A 14,949-nucleotide genomic window follows, 5' to 3' on the forward strand; every position below is an offset into this window, starting at 1 on the left:
TATCCTATCCTCTATCCTATCCTATCCTCTATCCTATCCTATCCTCTATCCTATCCTATCCTATCCTCTATCCTATCCTATCCTCTATCCTATCCTATCCTCTATCCTATCCTACCCTCTATCCTATCCTATCGTATTCTTTATCGTATCCTATCCTCTATCCTATCCTATCCTCTATTATATCCTATCCTCTATACTATCCTATCCTCTATCCTACCCTATCCTCTATCCTATCCAATCCCCTATCATATCCTCTATCCGATCCTATCCTCTATCCTAACCTATCCTCTACCCTATTCTATCCTCTATCCTATCCTATCCTCTATCCTATCCTATTCTCTATCCTATTATATCCTATTATATCCTGTACCGCCTCCTATCCTGTATCCGATCCAATCCCCTATCGTCTACCGTATCATATTCTCTATCCTATCCTCTATCCTATCCAATCCTCTGTCCTATCCTATCCTCTATAATATCGTATCCTCTATCATATCCTTTCCTCTTTCCTATAATGTCATCTATCCTATCCTATCCTCTATCCTATCCTATCCTCTATCGTCTCCTATCATCTATCCTATCCAATCCCCTATGATATCCTCTATCCAATCCTATCCTCTATCCTATCCTATCCTCTATCCTATCCTATCCTTTATCCTATCCTATCCTCTATCCTATCCTATCCTCTATCTTATCCTATCCTCTATCCTATCCAATCATCTATCCTATCCTCTATCCGATCCTATCTTCTATCCTATCCTATCCTCTATCATATCCTATCCTCTATCCTATCCTATCCTCTATCCTATCTTATCCTCTATCTTATCATATCCTCTATAATATCCTATCATCTATTGTATCCTATCTTCGATCCTATCCTATCCTGTATCATATCATATCCTCTATCCTATCCTATCCTCTATCCTATCCTATCCTCTATCTTATCCTATCCTCTATCCTATCCAATCATCTATCCTATCCTCTATCCGATCCTATCTTCTATCCTATCCTATCCTCTATCATATCCTATCCTCTATCCTATCCTATCCTCTATCCTATTCTATCCTCTATCCTGTCCTATCCTATCCTCTATCCTATGCTATCCTCTATCCTATCCTATCCTCTATCCTTTCCTATCCTCTATCCTATTATATCCTCTATCGTATCCTATCCTCTATCCCATCCTATCCTCTATCCTATCCTATGCTCTATCCTATCATATCCTCTATCTTATCCTATTATCTATCCTATCCTATCCTCTATCCTATCCTATCCTCTATACTATCCTATCCTATCCTCTATCCTATAATATCATCTGTCCTATCCTATCCTCTATCCTATCCAATCGCCTATCCTATCCTCTATCGTATCCTATGCTCTATCCTATCCTATCCTCTATCCTATCCTATCCTCTATCCTATCCTATCCTCTATCCTATCCTATCCTATCCTCTATCCTATGCTATCCTCTATCCTATCCTATCCTCTATCCTATCCTATCCTCTATCCTATCCTACCCTCTATCCTATCCTATCGTATTCTTTATCGTATCCTATCCTCTATCCTATCCTATCCTCTATTATATCCTATCCTCTATACTATCCTATCCTCTATCCTACCCTATCCTCTATCCTATCCAATCCCCTATCATATCCTCTATCCGATCCTATCCTCTATCCTAACCTATCCTCTACCCTATTCTATCCTCTATCCTATCCTATCCTCTATCCTATCCTATTCTCTATCCTATTATATCCTATTATATCCTGTACCGCCTCCTATCCTGTATCCGATCCAATCCCCTATCGTCTACCGTATCATATTCTCTATCCTATCCTCTATCCTATCCAATCCTCTGTCCTATCCTATCCTCTATAATATCGTATCCTCTATCATATCCTTTCCTCTTTCCTATAATGTCATCTATCCTATCCTATCCTCTATCCTATCCTATCCTCTATCGTCTCCTATCATCTATCCTATCCAATCCCCTATGATATCCTCTATCCAATCCTATCCTCTATCCTATCCTATCCTCTATCCTATCCTATCCTTTATCCTATCCTATCCTCTATCCTATCCTATCCTCTATCTTATCCTATCCTCTATCCTATCCAATCATCTATCCTATCCTCTATCCGATCCTATCTTCTATCCTATCCTATCCTCTATCATATCCTATCCTCTATCCTATCCTATCCTCTATCCTATCTTATCCTCTATCTTATCATATCCTCTATAATATCCTATCATCTATTGTATCCTATCTTCGATCCTATCCTATCCTGTATCATATCATATCCTCTATCCTATCCTATCCTCTATCCTATCCTATCCTCTATCCTATCCTATCCTCTATCCTATCTTATCCTCTATCTTATCATATCCTCTATAATATCCTATCATCTATTGTATCCTATCTTCGATCCTATCCTATCCTGTATCATATCATATCCTCTATCCTATCCTATCCTCTATCCTATCCTATCCTCTATCCTATCCTACCCTCTATCCTATCCTTTCGTATCCTCTATCCTTTCCTATCCTCTATCCTATCCTATCCTCTATCCTATCCTATCCTCTATCCTATCTTATCCTCTATCTTATCATATCCTCTATAATATCCTATCCTCTATCCTATCCAATCATCTATCCTATCCTCTATCCGATCCTATCTTCTATCCTATCCTATCCTCTATCATATCCTATCCTCTATCCTATCCTATCCTCTATCCTATCTTATCCTCTATCTTATCATATCCTCTATAATATCCTATCATCTATTGTATCCTATCTTCGATCCTATCCTATCCTGTATCATATCATATCCTCTATCCTATCCTATCCTCTATCCTATCCTATCCTCTATCCTATCCTACCCTCTATCCTATCCTTTCGTATCCTCTATCCTTTCCTATCCTCTATCCTATCCTATCCTCTATCCTATCCTATCCTCTATCCTATCCTATCCTCTATCTTATCCTATCCTCTATACTATCCTATCCTCTATCCTATCCTATCCTCTATCCTATCCTATCCTCTATCCTATCCTGCCCTCTATCCTATCCTATCGTATCCTTTATCGTATCCTATCCTCTATCCTATCCTATCCTCTATTATATCCTATCCTCTATACTATCCTATCCTCTATCCTAACCTATCCTCTATCCTATCCTATCCTCTATCCTATCCTATCCTCTATCATATCCTATCCTCTATCCTATTCTATCCTCTATCCTATCCTATCCTCTATCCTATCCTATCCTCTATCCTATCCTATTCTCTATCCTATCCTATCGTATCGTCTGTCCTATCCTATCCTCGATCCTATCCTATCCTCTATCGTATCCTATCGTCTATCCTATCATATCCTCTATCTTATCCTATCCTCTATACTATCCTATCCTCTATCCTATCCTATCCTCTATCCTATCCTATCCTCTATCATATCCTATCCTCTATCCTCTCCTATCCTCTATCCTTTCCTATCCTCTATCCTATCCTACCCTCTATCCTATCCTATCCTCTATCCTATCCTATCCTCTATCATATCCTATCCTCTATCCTCTCCTATCCTCTATCCTATCCTCTCCTCTATACTATCCTATCCTATCCTCTATCCTATCCTATCCTCTATACTATCCTATCCTATCCTCTATCCTATCCTATCCTCTATCCTATCCTATCCTCTATCCTATAATATCATCTGTCCTATCCTATCCTCTATCCTATCCAATCGCCAATCCTATCCTCTATCGTATCCTATGCACTATCCTATCCTATCCTATCCTCTATCCTATCCTATCCTATCCTCTATCCTATGCTATCCTCTATCCTATCCTATCCTCTATCCTATCCTGCCCTCTATCCTATCCTATCGTATCCTTTATCGTATCCTATCCTCTATCCTATCCTATCCTCTATTATATCCTATCCTCTATACTATCCTATCCTCTATCCTACCCTATCCTCTATCCTATCCTATCCTCTATCCTATCCTATCCTCTATCATATCCTATCCTCTATCCTATTCTATCCTCTATCCTATCCTATCCTCTATCCTACCATATCCTCTATCCTATCCTATTCTCTATCCTATCCTATAGTATCGTCTGTCCTATCCTATCCTCGATCCTATCCTATCCTCTATCGTATCCTATCGTCTATCCTATCATATCCTCTATCTTATCCTATCCTCTATACTATCCTATCCTCTATCCTATCCTATCCTCTATTATATCCTATCCTCTATACTATCCTATCCTCGATCCTATCCTATCCTCTATCGTATCCTATCGTCTATCCTATCATATCCTCTATCTTATCCTATCCTCTATACTATCCTATCCTCTATCCTATCCTATCCTCTATCCTATCCTATCCTCTATCATATCCTATCCTCTATCCTAACCTATCCTCTACCCTATTCTATCCTCTATCCTATCCTATCCTCTATCCTATCCTATTCTCTATCCTATTATATCCTATTATATCCTGTACCGCCTCCTATCCTGTATCCGATCCAATCCCCTATCGTCTACCGTATCATATTCTCTATCCTATCCTCTATCCTATCCAATCCTCTGTCCTATCCTATCCTCTATAATATCGTATCCTCTATCATATCCTTTCCTCTTTCCTATAATATCATCTATCCTATCCTATCCTCTATCCTATCCTATCCTCTATCGTCTCCTATCATCTATCATATCCAATCCCCTATGATATCCTCTATCCAATCCTATCCTCTATCCTATCCTATCCTCTATCCTATCCTATCCTTTATCCTATCCTATCCTCTATCCTATCCTATCCTCTATCTTATCCTATCCTCTATCCTATCCAATCCTCTATCCTATCCTCTATCCGATCCTATCTTCTATCCTATCCTATCCTCTATCATATCCTATCCTCTATCCTATCCTATCCTCTATCATATCCTATCCTCTATCCTATCCTATCCTCTATCCTATCCTATCCTCTATCCTATCCTATCCTCTATACTATCCTATCCTCTACAATATCGTATCCTCTATCATATCCTTTCCTCTTTCCTATAATATCATGTATCCTATCCTATCCTCTATCTTATCCTATCCTCTATCCTATCCTATCATCTATCCTATCCTTTCCTCTATCCTATCTTATCCTCTATCATATCCTATCCTCTATCCTATCCTATCCTCTATCCTATCTTATCCTCTATCTTATCCTATCCTCTATCCTATCCTATCATCTATCCTATCCTATCTTCTATCCTATCCTATCCTCTATCATATCCTATCCTCTATCCTATCCTATCATTTATCCTATCCTATCCTCTATCCTATCCTATCCTCTATCCTATCCTATCCTCTATCCTATCCTATCCTCTATCCTATCCTATCGTATCCTCTATCGTATCCTATCCTCTATCCTATCCTATCCTCTATCCTATCCTATCCTCTATACTATCCTATCCTCTATCCTCTCCTATCCTGTATCCGATCCAATCCCCTATCCTCTATCCTATCCTATTCTCTATCCTATCCTCATTCCTATCGTATCCTCTATCCTATCCTATCCTCTATCCTCTATCCTATCCTATCCTCTATCCTATCCTATCCTCTATCCTATCCTATCCTCTATCCTATCCTATCGTATCCTCTATCGTATCCTATCCTCTATCCTATCCTATCCTCTATCCTATCCTATCCTCTATCTTATCCTATCCTCTATCCTATCCTATCATCTATCCTATCCTATCCTCTATCCTATCCTATCCTCTACCCTATCCTATCCTCTATCCTATCTGTTCGATCCCTTGCAGACAAAAGTACCGTGAATCCTCGCATTTCCGGCCGTAACGCAAGCGAGGATGTTACAGCTGCACGGAGCATGCTCTTTCACCCAAAAAATACACATGCGTGACTAAGCCCTTTTCCGATTTTTGTCCGTCCTTCGACTAATCACGAAGAATGCTAATCCTTGAGTTGCCGCACGCGAGGCGCTTGAGGATTCGAGCTGATGGCATTGGAAAAGTGGCCATAAGTCAATCCGTGCGACCCTCATACCGTGTACCGTCCGCGAGGTACTTGAGGGTTCCGGATTCGGACACAGCGGGCCTTATGGCCCACTACACGCGGCGGACAAGGGGTCGTAAATCCTCTTCCGCACGACGCGAGGCACGCTCGGGTTGCGCTACAACCCCAATAACCGTGTCTCTGGGTTTCGTCAAACGGACGAAAACCAGAGACAGTAAACGCACATTTTTTCCAGCCCTTGGTCTTCGTCACCGGACCTCGGCCAAGGGGCAATAAATTAGCTGCTAGCCACTTGGCTAGCACGGCGTACATGGGCCACTCAGGCCTTCGTCGCGCTGCTCCGGGGTCCCATAAATCGCGCATTTTGGGAATTCTCCCTTATTGACTTGAGGTGGGGACTTCCTCCTCCACCGGTGAGGGCTGTTTCAGAAGAACCTCCGCCCTCAAGTCAAATCAACGAATGGGGATGATTCTTCCCCCGAAAACGGGCCCATGGCCAAAAAATCGCGTCACCACCGAGGTGACGAGTAAGCGGGCCTCGGAGCAGAGCGGCAGAATCGGCAAAGTTCGCATCCGAAAAAGTCAGCTTCAGAATCAGAGTCAGTAATCGCGCTATACCGTACCACCGCTACAATTCATTGTATCCAATTTAACTAGTCACCCAAGGTTAGTTCGGCCGGTGACAGGGCAATTGTCAAGTTTAAAATAAATTCTATTTGACACAAACGCGCGCATAATTTCTTCGTGAAAACGAACAGCCCAATTTTCCATGGTCCTTCGAGCCGGATCAGTGATCTAGTGGAGTGCGGTGAGACAAACAATTAAATTGAACGAGATCCGTCACATTTGACGGTGTTCAACATCTTCGTGGAAGCCACAGCGCAGTCGTACAACCAAATTGGGGTCACCTACGCAGTGAAGCTACCTTTTGGGAAAGGACGACCAACCACGAGGATCAACGACCGATCTGAGGAGCCGAGCATCCTACCTGCTGATTCTCCAGGAAAGGAAGCCAGAACAAAGGGACCGAAAGAAGCCATCAACAAGGTAGGCTTGTCACATCGCGCATCAATCAACTCCCTTTCTTTCCGTCTTCCTTCCTGTCTCGATTTCACGAAATGGCTCAAGTGCAAGATGACGAAATTCGCGCATTAAAACATAGAAGTAGATATTTCAAAGGCCAGATCACGACATTATCTAACTATCTAGAATTTTACAAAGACTCCGCGAAAGAACGAATTAAGCTTCGCGAAAGAATCGAGCGTCTGAAAGGCTTATTCAATAAATTCAACGAGCAACAACACGACCTCATGATGCTTTCCGACGAGCATGAAAATTTGGAGTTACAACGCGAAGAAATCACGGATCACTACGACGATGTGATCGCCTCCGCGCTTGAACTACTCGAAAGACTCAGTATCGCGCAAAATACAATTCCAACAGAATCCTCGTTCAGTAAACCGAATTCGCTTCCAGTAAACCTACCCAAAATAAATTTACCAAAATTCGATGGTCGCATTGAAAACTGGATCACCTTTAAAGATGCGTTCCAGACCATGATTCACGCGCACGAAGGTCTCAGCAACATACAGAAGTTGAATTACTTGAAGCTTTCTTTATCCGGAAGGGCCGAAACCGCGATAGGCGCCTTCACGATTAGTGACGATAACTACGCAGCCGCTTGGGAACATCTTAATGAAATATACGACAACAAACGCGCTTTGGTTCTTCGACACGCGGCACTTTTACGCGATACACCAGCGATGCCAAACGAGTCATCCGAGGCGATCCGAGATCTAGTGAATTACATGCAATTACACATAAGATCGCTACAAGCCTTAGGTCGAAGTTGGGAGGATATTGCAAACGATCTCCTTACGAGCATCGTCATTTCGCGAATGGGCAAGGATACCAGGAAAACGTGGGAACGCACGTTAGCCGATACCCAAATGCCCAAAATTAACGACATTTTCAAATTTTTACACATGTCATCGCATCAGTGTAAAGATTATGAATCAGTATCGAACATAAATCCGACGCAATATTCCTCACCCATTAAACCGCAATATAATAATCGCGCCAAGGCCAATAACCGCTGGCACAATAAACATCCGTCTCCACCATCGTCGCCAATGTCGAATCGTCGGCAAGTTTTCGTAACCGAGCAGCGATCACCATCATGTGATATCTGCAAGACGGGAAATCACGCGGCTTTCCAATGCAAAACATTTTTAGACGGATCGGTTGAAAAACGCATCGAACTAGCACGCAAGGCTAAGCTATGCCTAAATTGCCTGAAACCGGGTCATTCGCATGATACCTGCTACGGGGGCAGGTGCAAAAAATGCAACGAGCCGCACAATACGCGACTGCATCGGGAGCGTAAACACGAACGGTCAAATCCCGAAACAAACGCAGAAACCACACAGACCAACGAATCCTGACTTACTACGCGCTTCGACGTTACACACCAATTAAATAATCAGATCACCTCACTAATTACAGACGGATCAACTCACGGTTTAATGGCTACAGCCATAGTCAACGCAATGGATCTAGACAAAAACCCTGTCGAGTGCAGAACTTTGCTGGATACCTGTTCAAACGCGAATTTCATCACCGAAAGTTTGGTCAAAAAATTAAGATTACCAACGCGCGAACAAAGTGTAACGATCGAGGCGCTAAATGAGTTAAACACGGTAACGAATCGGCTTGTCAAGGCGAAGATAGTTTCGAGACAAAATAACTTCAACCGCACATTGGAATTCTTTGTGATACCACGAATCGCGGGCCAATTGCCCGATTGTCAAATCGATCGCACAAGGGTACAAATACCACACAACATAAAATTAGCCGATCCTCACTTCCACAAACCGGCACCAGTCGACATGCTGATCGGTACGGGACCGACACTCTCGTGCTTCAGCATCGGTCAAATTAATTTATCTACTCGGAATGATTCTGACCTAGTTTTACAAAAATCACAGTTTGGTTGGATCATCGGGGGGAGTGCACCGACCACTTCCCGCAAAAATTCGCGCACAACCTTGTTTAACAACGCCGAGTTCGATCTAAAGAAATTTTGGGAAGTCGAGGAAGGGCCACAGCATTCTCACCTCACACCGGAGGAGGAAGCCTGTGAATCCCATTTTAAACGCACTGTTTCACGTACCGCAACAGGGAGATACGTCGTCGCGCTCCCTTTTAACGAGAAAAAAGCAATTCTAGGCGAAACTTATACGCGCGCATTGAAACGATTTCATTCCCTCGAAAGGCGATTCGTTACCAATCCGGAATTGCAGGCGGAATACGCGAAGGTATTAAACGAATACCTAGAGTTAGGACATCTAACTCAAACAGAATCACCTGCAAATTCAGAGGGATTCTACCTACCGCATCACGCCGTCATCAAACCCTCCAGCTCAACCACAAAGGTTCGAGTTGTATTCGATGGATCGGCAAAATCAAGTTCGGGAGTGTCACTTAATGACGCGCTTTTGACCGGTCCTACAATACAGGACGATATCTTCGGTCTGTTATTACGCTTCCGAATGCATCCGTTTGTGCTTACCGGCGATATCGAGAAAATGTACCGGCAATTTCTCGTCCGAGAAGAAGACAGACCGTACCAAAGAATTCTTTGGCGAAACGCGCAAAACGAAATTTCAACCTTTCAACTAAACACAGTCACATTTGGTCTGTCTTCCGCGCCTTATCTAGCCACACGATGTCTGCAGCAACTTGCAGACGATGAATCGCAAAATTATAAAGCGGCATCCGAAGTCATTAAAAGGGACATCTATGTGGATGATCTCTTGACCGGTGCCGCCACATACCGCGACGCCATCAAATTACGCGATCAAATCATCAGTTTGTTAAACAAAGGGGAACTAAACATCCGTCAGTGGGTCTCGAATGATCCACAATTGTTATCCGGTCTTACAGATGACCAGATACACCCAAAATTCTTCGGGGACGCGACCGTCAAAACTTTGGGAGTAGCCTGGGATCCGCGCAACGACACTATTCACTACTCAGTCAACATAAATTCGCCAAACTCACCTACGAAACGCGCAATTCTGTCGACTATCGCAAAAATATTCGACCCCTTGGGTCTTCTCGGTCCAGTAACCGTCACAGCGAAAATTATCATGCAACGCCTGTGGCAATTAAAGATTGACTGGGACGAATCGCTGCCCATGAATATACAAAACGAGTGGCAAAACTATCGCAACAATCTCAAATTATTGGAAAAGGTCAAATTCAACAGACATATAACGCAACGCTCCGTAAAGAGCATCGAATTACATGGATTTTGCGATGCTAGTGAACGCGCTTACGGAGCTAGTATTTACATTCGCACCATCAACCAGTCCGGAAAAATCAAAACGCAGCTGCTTTGCGCAAAATCTAGAGTCGCGCCGTTAAAAACCATCAGTCTAGCTCGTCTTGAGCTCTGCGGAGCGAACCTACTCGCGACATTGTATTGCTCAGTGCGGGAATCCCTCACGCACACCATATCCAAAACAACGTTCTGGACCGATTCAACTATCGTTCTGCATTGGTTAGCCAAATCGCCTAGCACCTTGAAAACCTTCGTGGCGAATCGCGTCGCGGAAATACAAGGCAAAACGCGCATAAAGAATTGGCGACATGTTCGCACTTCCGATAATCCCGCGGATTTATTGTCACGCGGCATCACGGCCAAGGAATTAATCGACAATAGTTTTTGGCAATTCGGTCCGGATTGGCTCGGACTCGACGAATCAGTTTGGCCAGAATCGCGCTTTGAATCTCCCAAGGAAATTCCCGAATTACGCAAAGTCACTTGTTTTGCTTCGTCCGTCATAAACGCCAATGAAATCTTACAGAGATTTTCCTGTATCAAGCGTCTGCGTAGGGTAATCGCCTATTGTCTACGGTTTACAAATAGAAATCGCTGTATCGGACCGCTTTCGGTAGAGGAAATACACCTCGCAAATGAAAGAATTCTCACGTTAATTCAACAACATTCATTTTCGGAGGAAATACACGCACTGAAAACTGGAAGCGAATTACCATCCAAAAGCAAATTGCTTTGTTTGAGTCCCTTTCTCGATGAGAAAGGCATATTACGCGTCGGAGGTCGTCTCCAAAATTCCAAATTCTCATACCAAACGAAACATCCGATACTCTTGCCAAAAAACAATAGCGTCACTAATCTCATCATTCATAACGCACACATCGAACATCATCATTCGGGTCTGACATCCACATTGTACAATGTCAGACAACAATATTGGCCGATCGATGGAAAAAACACAACACGCAAAATATTGCGAAATTGCGTGAAGTGTTTCCGCGTTAATCCACCTACGACAAGATACACAATGGGTAATTTACCAGCAGACAGAGTCACCGAAACTCGACCATTCACCAACATCGGGGTGGATTACTGCGGCCCATTTTTTATTAAGGAACGAAAATTTCGTAATCGCGCAAAAATAAAGGTCTACGTTGCCGTTTTTATATGTTTCTCCACTAAGGCCATACACCTCGAGGTGGTTAGCGATATGACCACCGAAGCCTTCGTCGCTGCATTAAAACGTTTTATCGCGCGCCGCGGAATATGCAAAAACATATATTCCGACAATGGTACCAATTTCGTCGGTGCCAATAATGACTTGACCGAGCTCTCCAGAGTCCTGCGCGAGGACAAAAGAGTTCGTCGATTTCTTGAGGACAAAGAGATCTCGTGGCACTTCATGCCAGCTTTGTCGCCACATTTCGGCGGGCTCTGGGAGGCTGCGGTCAAGTCATTTAAACATCATCTGAAACGCGTAGTCGGCGATGAACTTTTCACCTATGAGCAATTCGCAACATTTGTGACGGAAATCGAGGCAATCCTTAATTCCCGCCCGTTGACTCCACTCTCGTCCGATCCCAACGATCCACAAGCTCTCACTCCCGGCCATTTTTTGATTGGTTCCGCAATGACAAGCTTACCCGAGGTCAATTTCAACGAGACCTCCAGCAATCGGTTGTCCAAATGGCAACACATCCAGAAGGTGAAACACGACTTCTGGATCAGGTGGTCCAAAGAATACATAAACCACCTGAATGTACGCGCAAAATGGACCAAAGGATCCCACGAGATGAACAAGGGAACCATCGTCATCTTGAAGGACGATCACCTTCCACCATCCCATTGGAGTCTCGGACGCATCGTGGAAGTTCATCCGGGCCAAGATGACATCATTCGCGCAGTTACCGTCAAGACAGTAAACGGCTTGTGCAAACGTAATGTTAAGAAACTCGCGCCTCTTCCCATCGAGACCTAATTCTGTCACCTTATCGCGTTCTATTCTTCATATAATTAATTTGCGTAAGTTATATTTTTGTTACTATCGATATAGTTATATTCGCGTTGACTTCATTATGTTTATTTTTTTGTGGGTGTTCTTTTTTTTATATGTATATATCTATATATAGTCCTAGTATATTACGTTTCGATTACTTCGCGCTTATTTTACCGGGCAATTCCGTTCCTGCCATTATAATTTCAAATCGCGCATACTTTCGCTATTGAATGACAGTGCCATTCAACGGGGGGAGCATGTTCGATCCCTTGCAGACAAAAGTACCGTGAATCCTCGCATTTCCGGCCGTAACGCAAGCGAGGATGTTACAGCTGCACGGAGCATGCTCTTTCACCCAAAAAATACACATGCGTGAATAAGCCCTTTTCCGATTTTTGTCCGTCCTTCGACTAATCACGAAGAATGCTAATCCTTGAGTTGCCGCACGCGAGGCGCTTGAGGATTCGAGCTGATGGCATTGGAAAAGTGGCCATAAGTCAATCCGTGCGACCCTCATACCGTGTACCGTCCGCGAGGTACTTGAGGGTTCCGGATTCGGACACAGCGGGCCTTATGGCCCACTACACGCGGCGGACAAGGGGTCGTAAATCCTCTTCCGCACGACGCGAGGCACGCTCGGGTTGCGCTACAACCCCAATAACCGTGTCTCTGGGTTTCGTCAAACGGACGAAAACCAGAGACAGTAAACGCACATTTTTTCCAGCCCTTGGTCTTCGTCACCGGACCTCGGCCAAGGGGCAATAAATTAGCTGCTAGCCACTTGGCTAGCACGGCGTACATGGGCCACTCAGGCCTTCGTCGCGCTGCTCCGGGGTCCCATAAATCGCGCATTTTGGGAATTCTCCCTTATTGACTTGAGGTGGGGACTTCCTCCTCCACCGGTGAGGGCTGTTTCAGAAGAACCTCCGCCCTCAAGTCAAATCAACGAATGGGGATGATTCTTCCCCCGAAAACGGGCCCATGGCCAAAAAATCGCGTCACCACCGAGGTGACGAGTAAGCGGGCCTCGGAGCAGAGCGGCAGAATCGGCAAAGTTCGCATCCGAAAAAGTCAGCTTCAGAATCAGAGTCAGTAATCGCGCTATACCGTACCACCGCTACAATTCATTGTATCCAATTTAACTAGTCACCCAAGGTTAGTTCGGCCGGTGACAGGGCAATTGTCAAGTTTAAAATAAATTCTATTTGACACAAACGCGCGCATAATTTCTTCGTGAAAACGAACAGCCCAATTTTCCAGGCGGTCCTGCTAATTAAGGTACATTGTACACGACCGAACTCGTTCTCCATTTCTGTTCCATAAAACGCCAAAAAAACTTCATATATGAAACTTTTGGAGATCGTTGTAAAATAGAACCTTCTAATTTCAAAAATACAGTCGAGTCGGTCAAGGAAAAAGTTTTTCAACGTTTTCAGAGACGTTTCAATTTGCCGAATGGAATATCCAACCACTCTGAATGGTTGAACTGAATCTACGAAGATGTAGGAGAAACCTTTAGAACGCGTTAATTTTAAACTCTGGAATAGATCTATGACGATGAAACAATCAAAGACTCAAAGTTCAACGACATCTTCAATGAAAATTTTCTCTGCGAGAGTTTTTTTTTTCTCAGGAAATGAACGAGAAGAACCACAGACACCGATCAGGTCTTTTATGCAACTGTGTGTGGAAAAATGAGCAACCAATTGGAGGAATAAATCATGTTCTGTCCATAAAGGGAGAAGAGACTTAGAGGCTGAGAGAGAAGAGTTCAAGAAAATTTCAAGTAGTTTTATGGAGAAGTTCTAGCAGGTGGGTAAAGAATCATGGCCAGGGAATAATGGAGGCAAAGGGTTCTGTAATGTGATAGTAAAGCATCTCTGCGTAGAGAAAGAGAAAGAGAGAGAGAGAGAGAGAGAGAGAGGGAGAGAGAGAGAGAGAGAGAGAGAGAGAGAGAGAGAGAGAGAAAGAGGTGTCAAACATCAGGTAACATCGTTTCGAGCTTCTGAGGAAAATGGGTACATAGAACGACAAAATAGAACAGCAAACGAATCTGGAACAGTACATCACAATCAGAAATTGCATTGCTACCTGCAGGTTGATGCAGCAAGTACGGGAGACCTGAAAACAGAATAGCCAGTAAGACACCGCGAGGAGCAACACATTTCGAGATGCGGCACGGAGATAAGCTATCTGTCAAACATTTCGAAATGATTGCTATATCCAGTCATGCGCAATAACATTTGCACATTCTTAAAAACACGAGAATTTTTTTACTATCGGACAATGCGACTTGGATTTTTTAAAATTTAGAACAATTATTAGGTTGTTGCACGTCACAGTAACTATTAGAAGACATAACTATTGTCTAAAAAAAACTTCATATTCTGTCAAAAAATGACTATCATTGACTAACAGTACGTTCATTTACCATCACATTTTGACTAAACATCACAGATTGTTGTTATATCGATCAAGTCGACTGATATTGAAATAAATTTTATTGAAAAGCAAAATTGTATATGTAAATAAAAACTGAAGATAGGACTTGAAAGATTAGCTTTGTATCTTCAAATGATATACAATAAT

At 43.2% G+C, this 14,949-nt stretch overlaps 1 protein-coding gene across 1 annotated transcript; it reads left to right on the forward strand.

Moving 5' to 3' along the window:
* Nucleotides 1-8,547: 8,547 nt before the first annotated feature.
* On the forward strand, nt 8,548-12,342 carry LOC143353022 (uncharacterized). The gene has a single exon (XM_076786117.1). It carries the CDS (start codon nt 8,548-8,550, stop codon nt 12,340-12,342), a length of 3,795 nt encoding a protein of 1,264 aa, XP_076642232.1.
* Nucleotides 12,343-14,949: the final 2,607 nt, after the last annotated feature.

Source organism: Halictus rubicundus, chromosome 3 (assembly GCF_050948215.1).
Source record: "Halictus rubicundus isolate RS-2024b chromosome 3, iyHalRubi1_principal, whole genome shotgun sequence".
In the NCBI taxonomy this organism is placed as follows: Eukaryota; Metazoa; Arthropoda; class Insecta; order Hymenoptera; family Halictidae; genus Halictus; species Halictus rubicundus.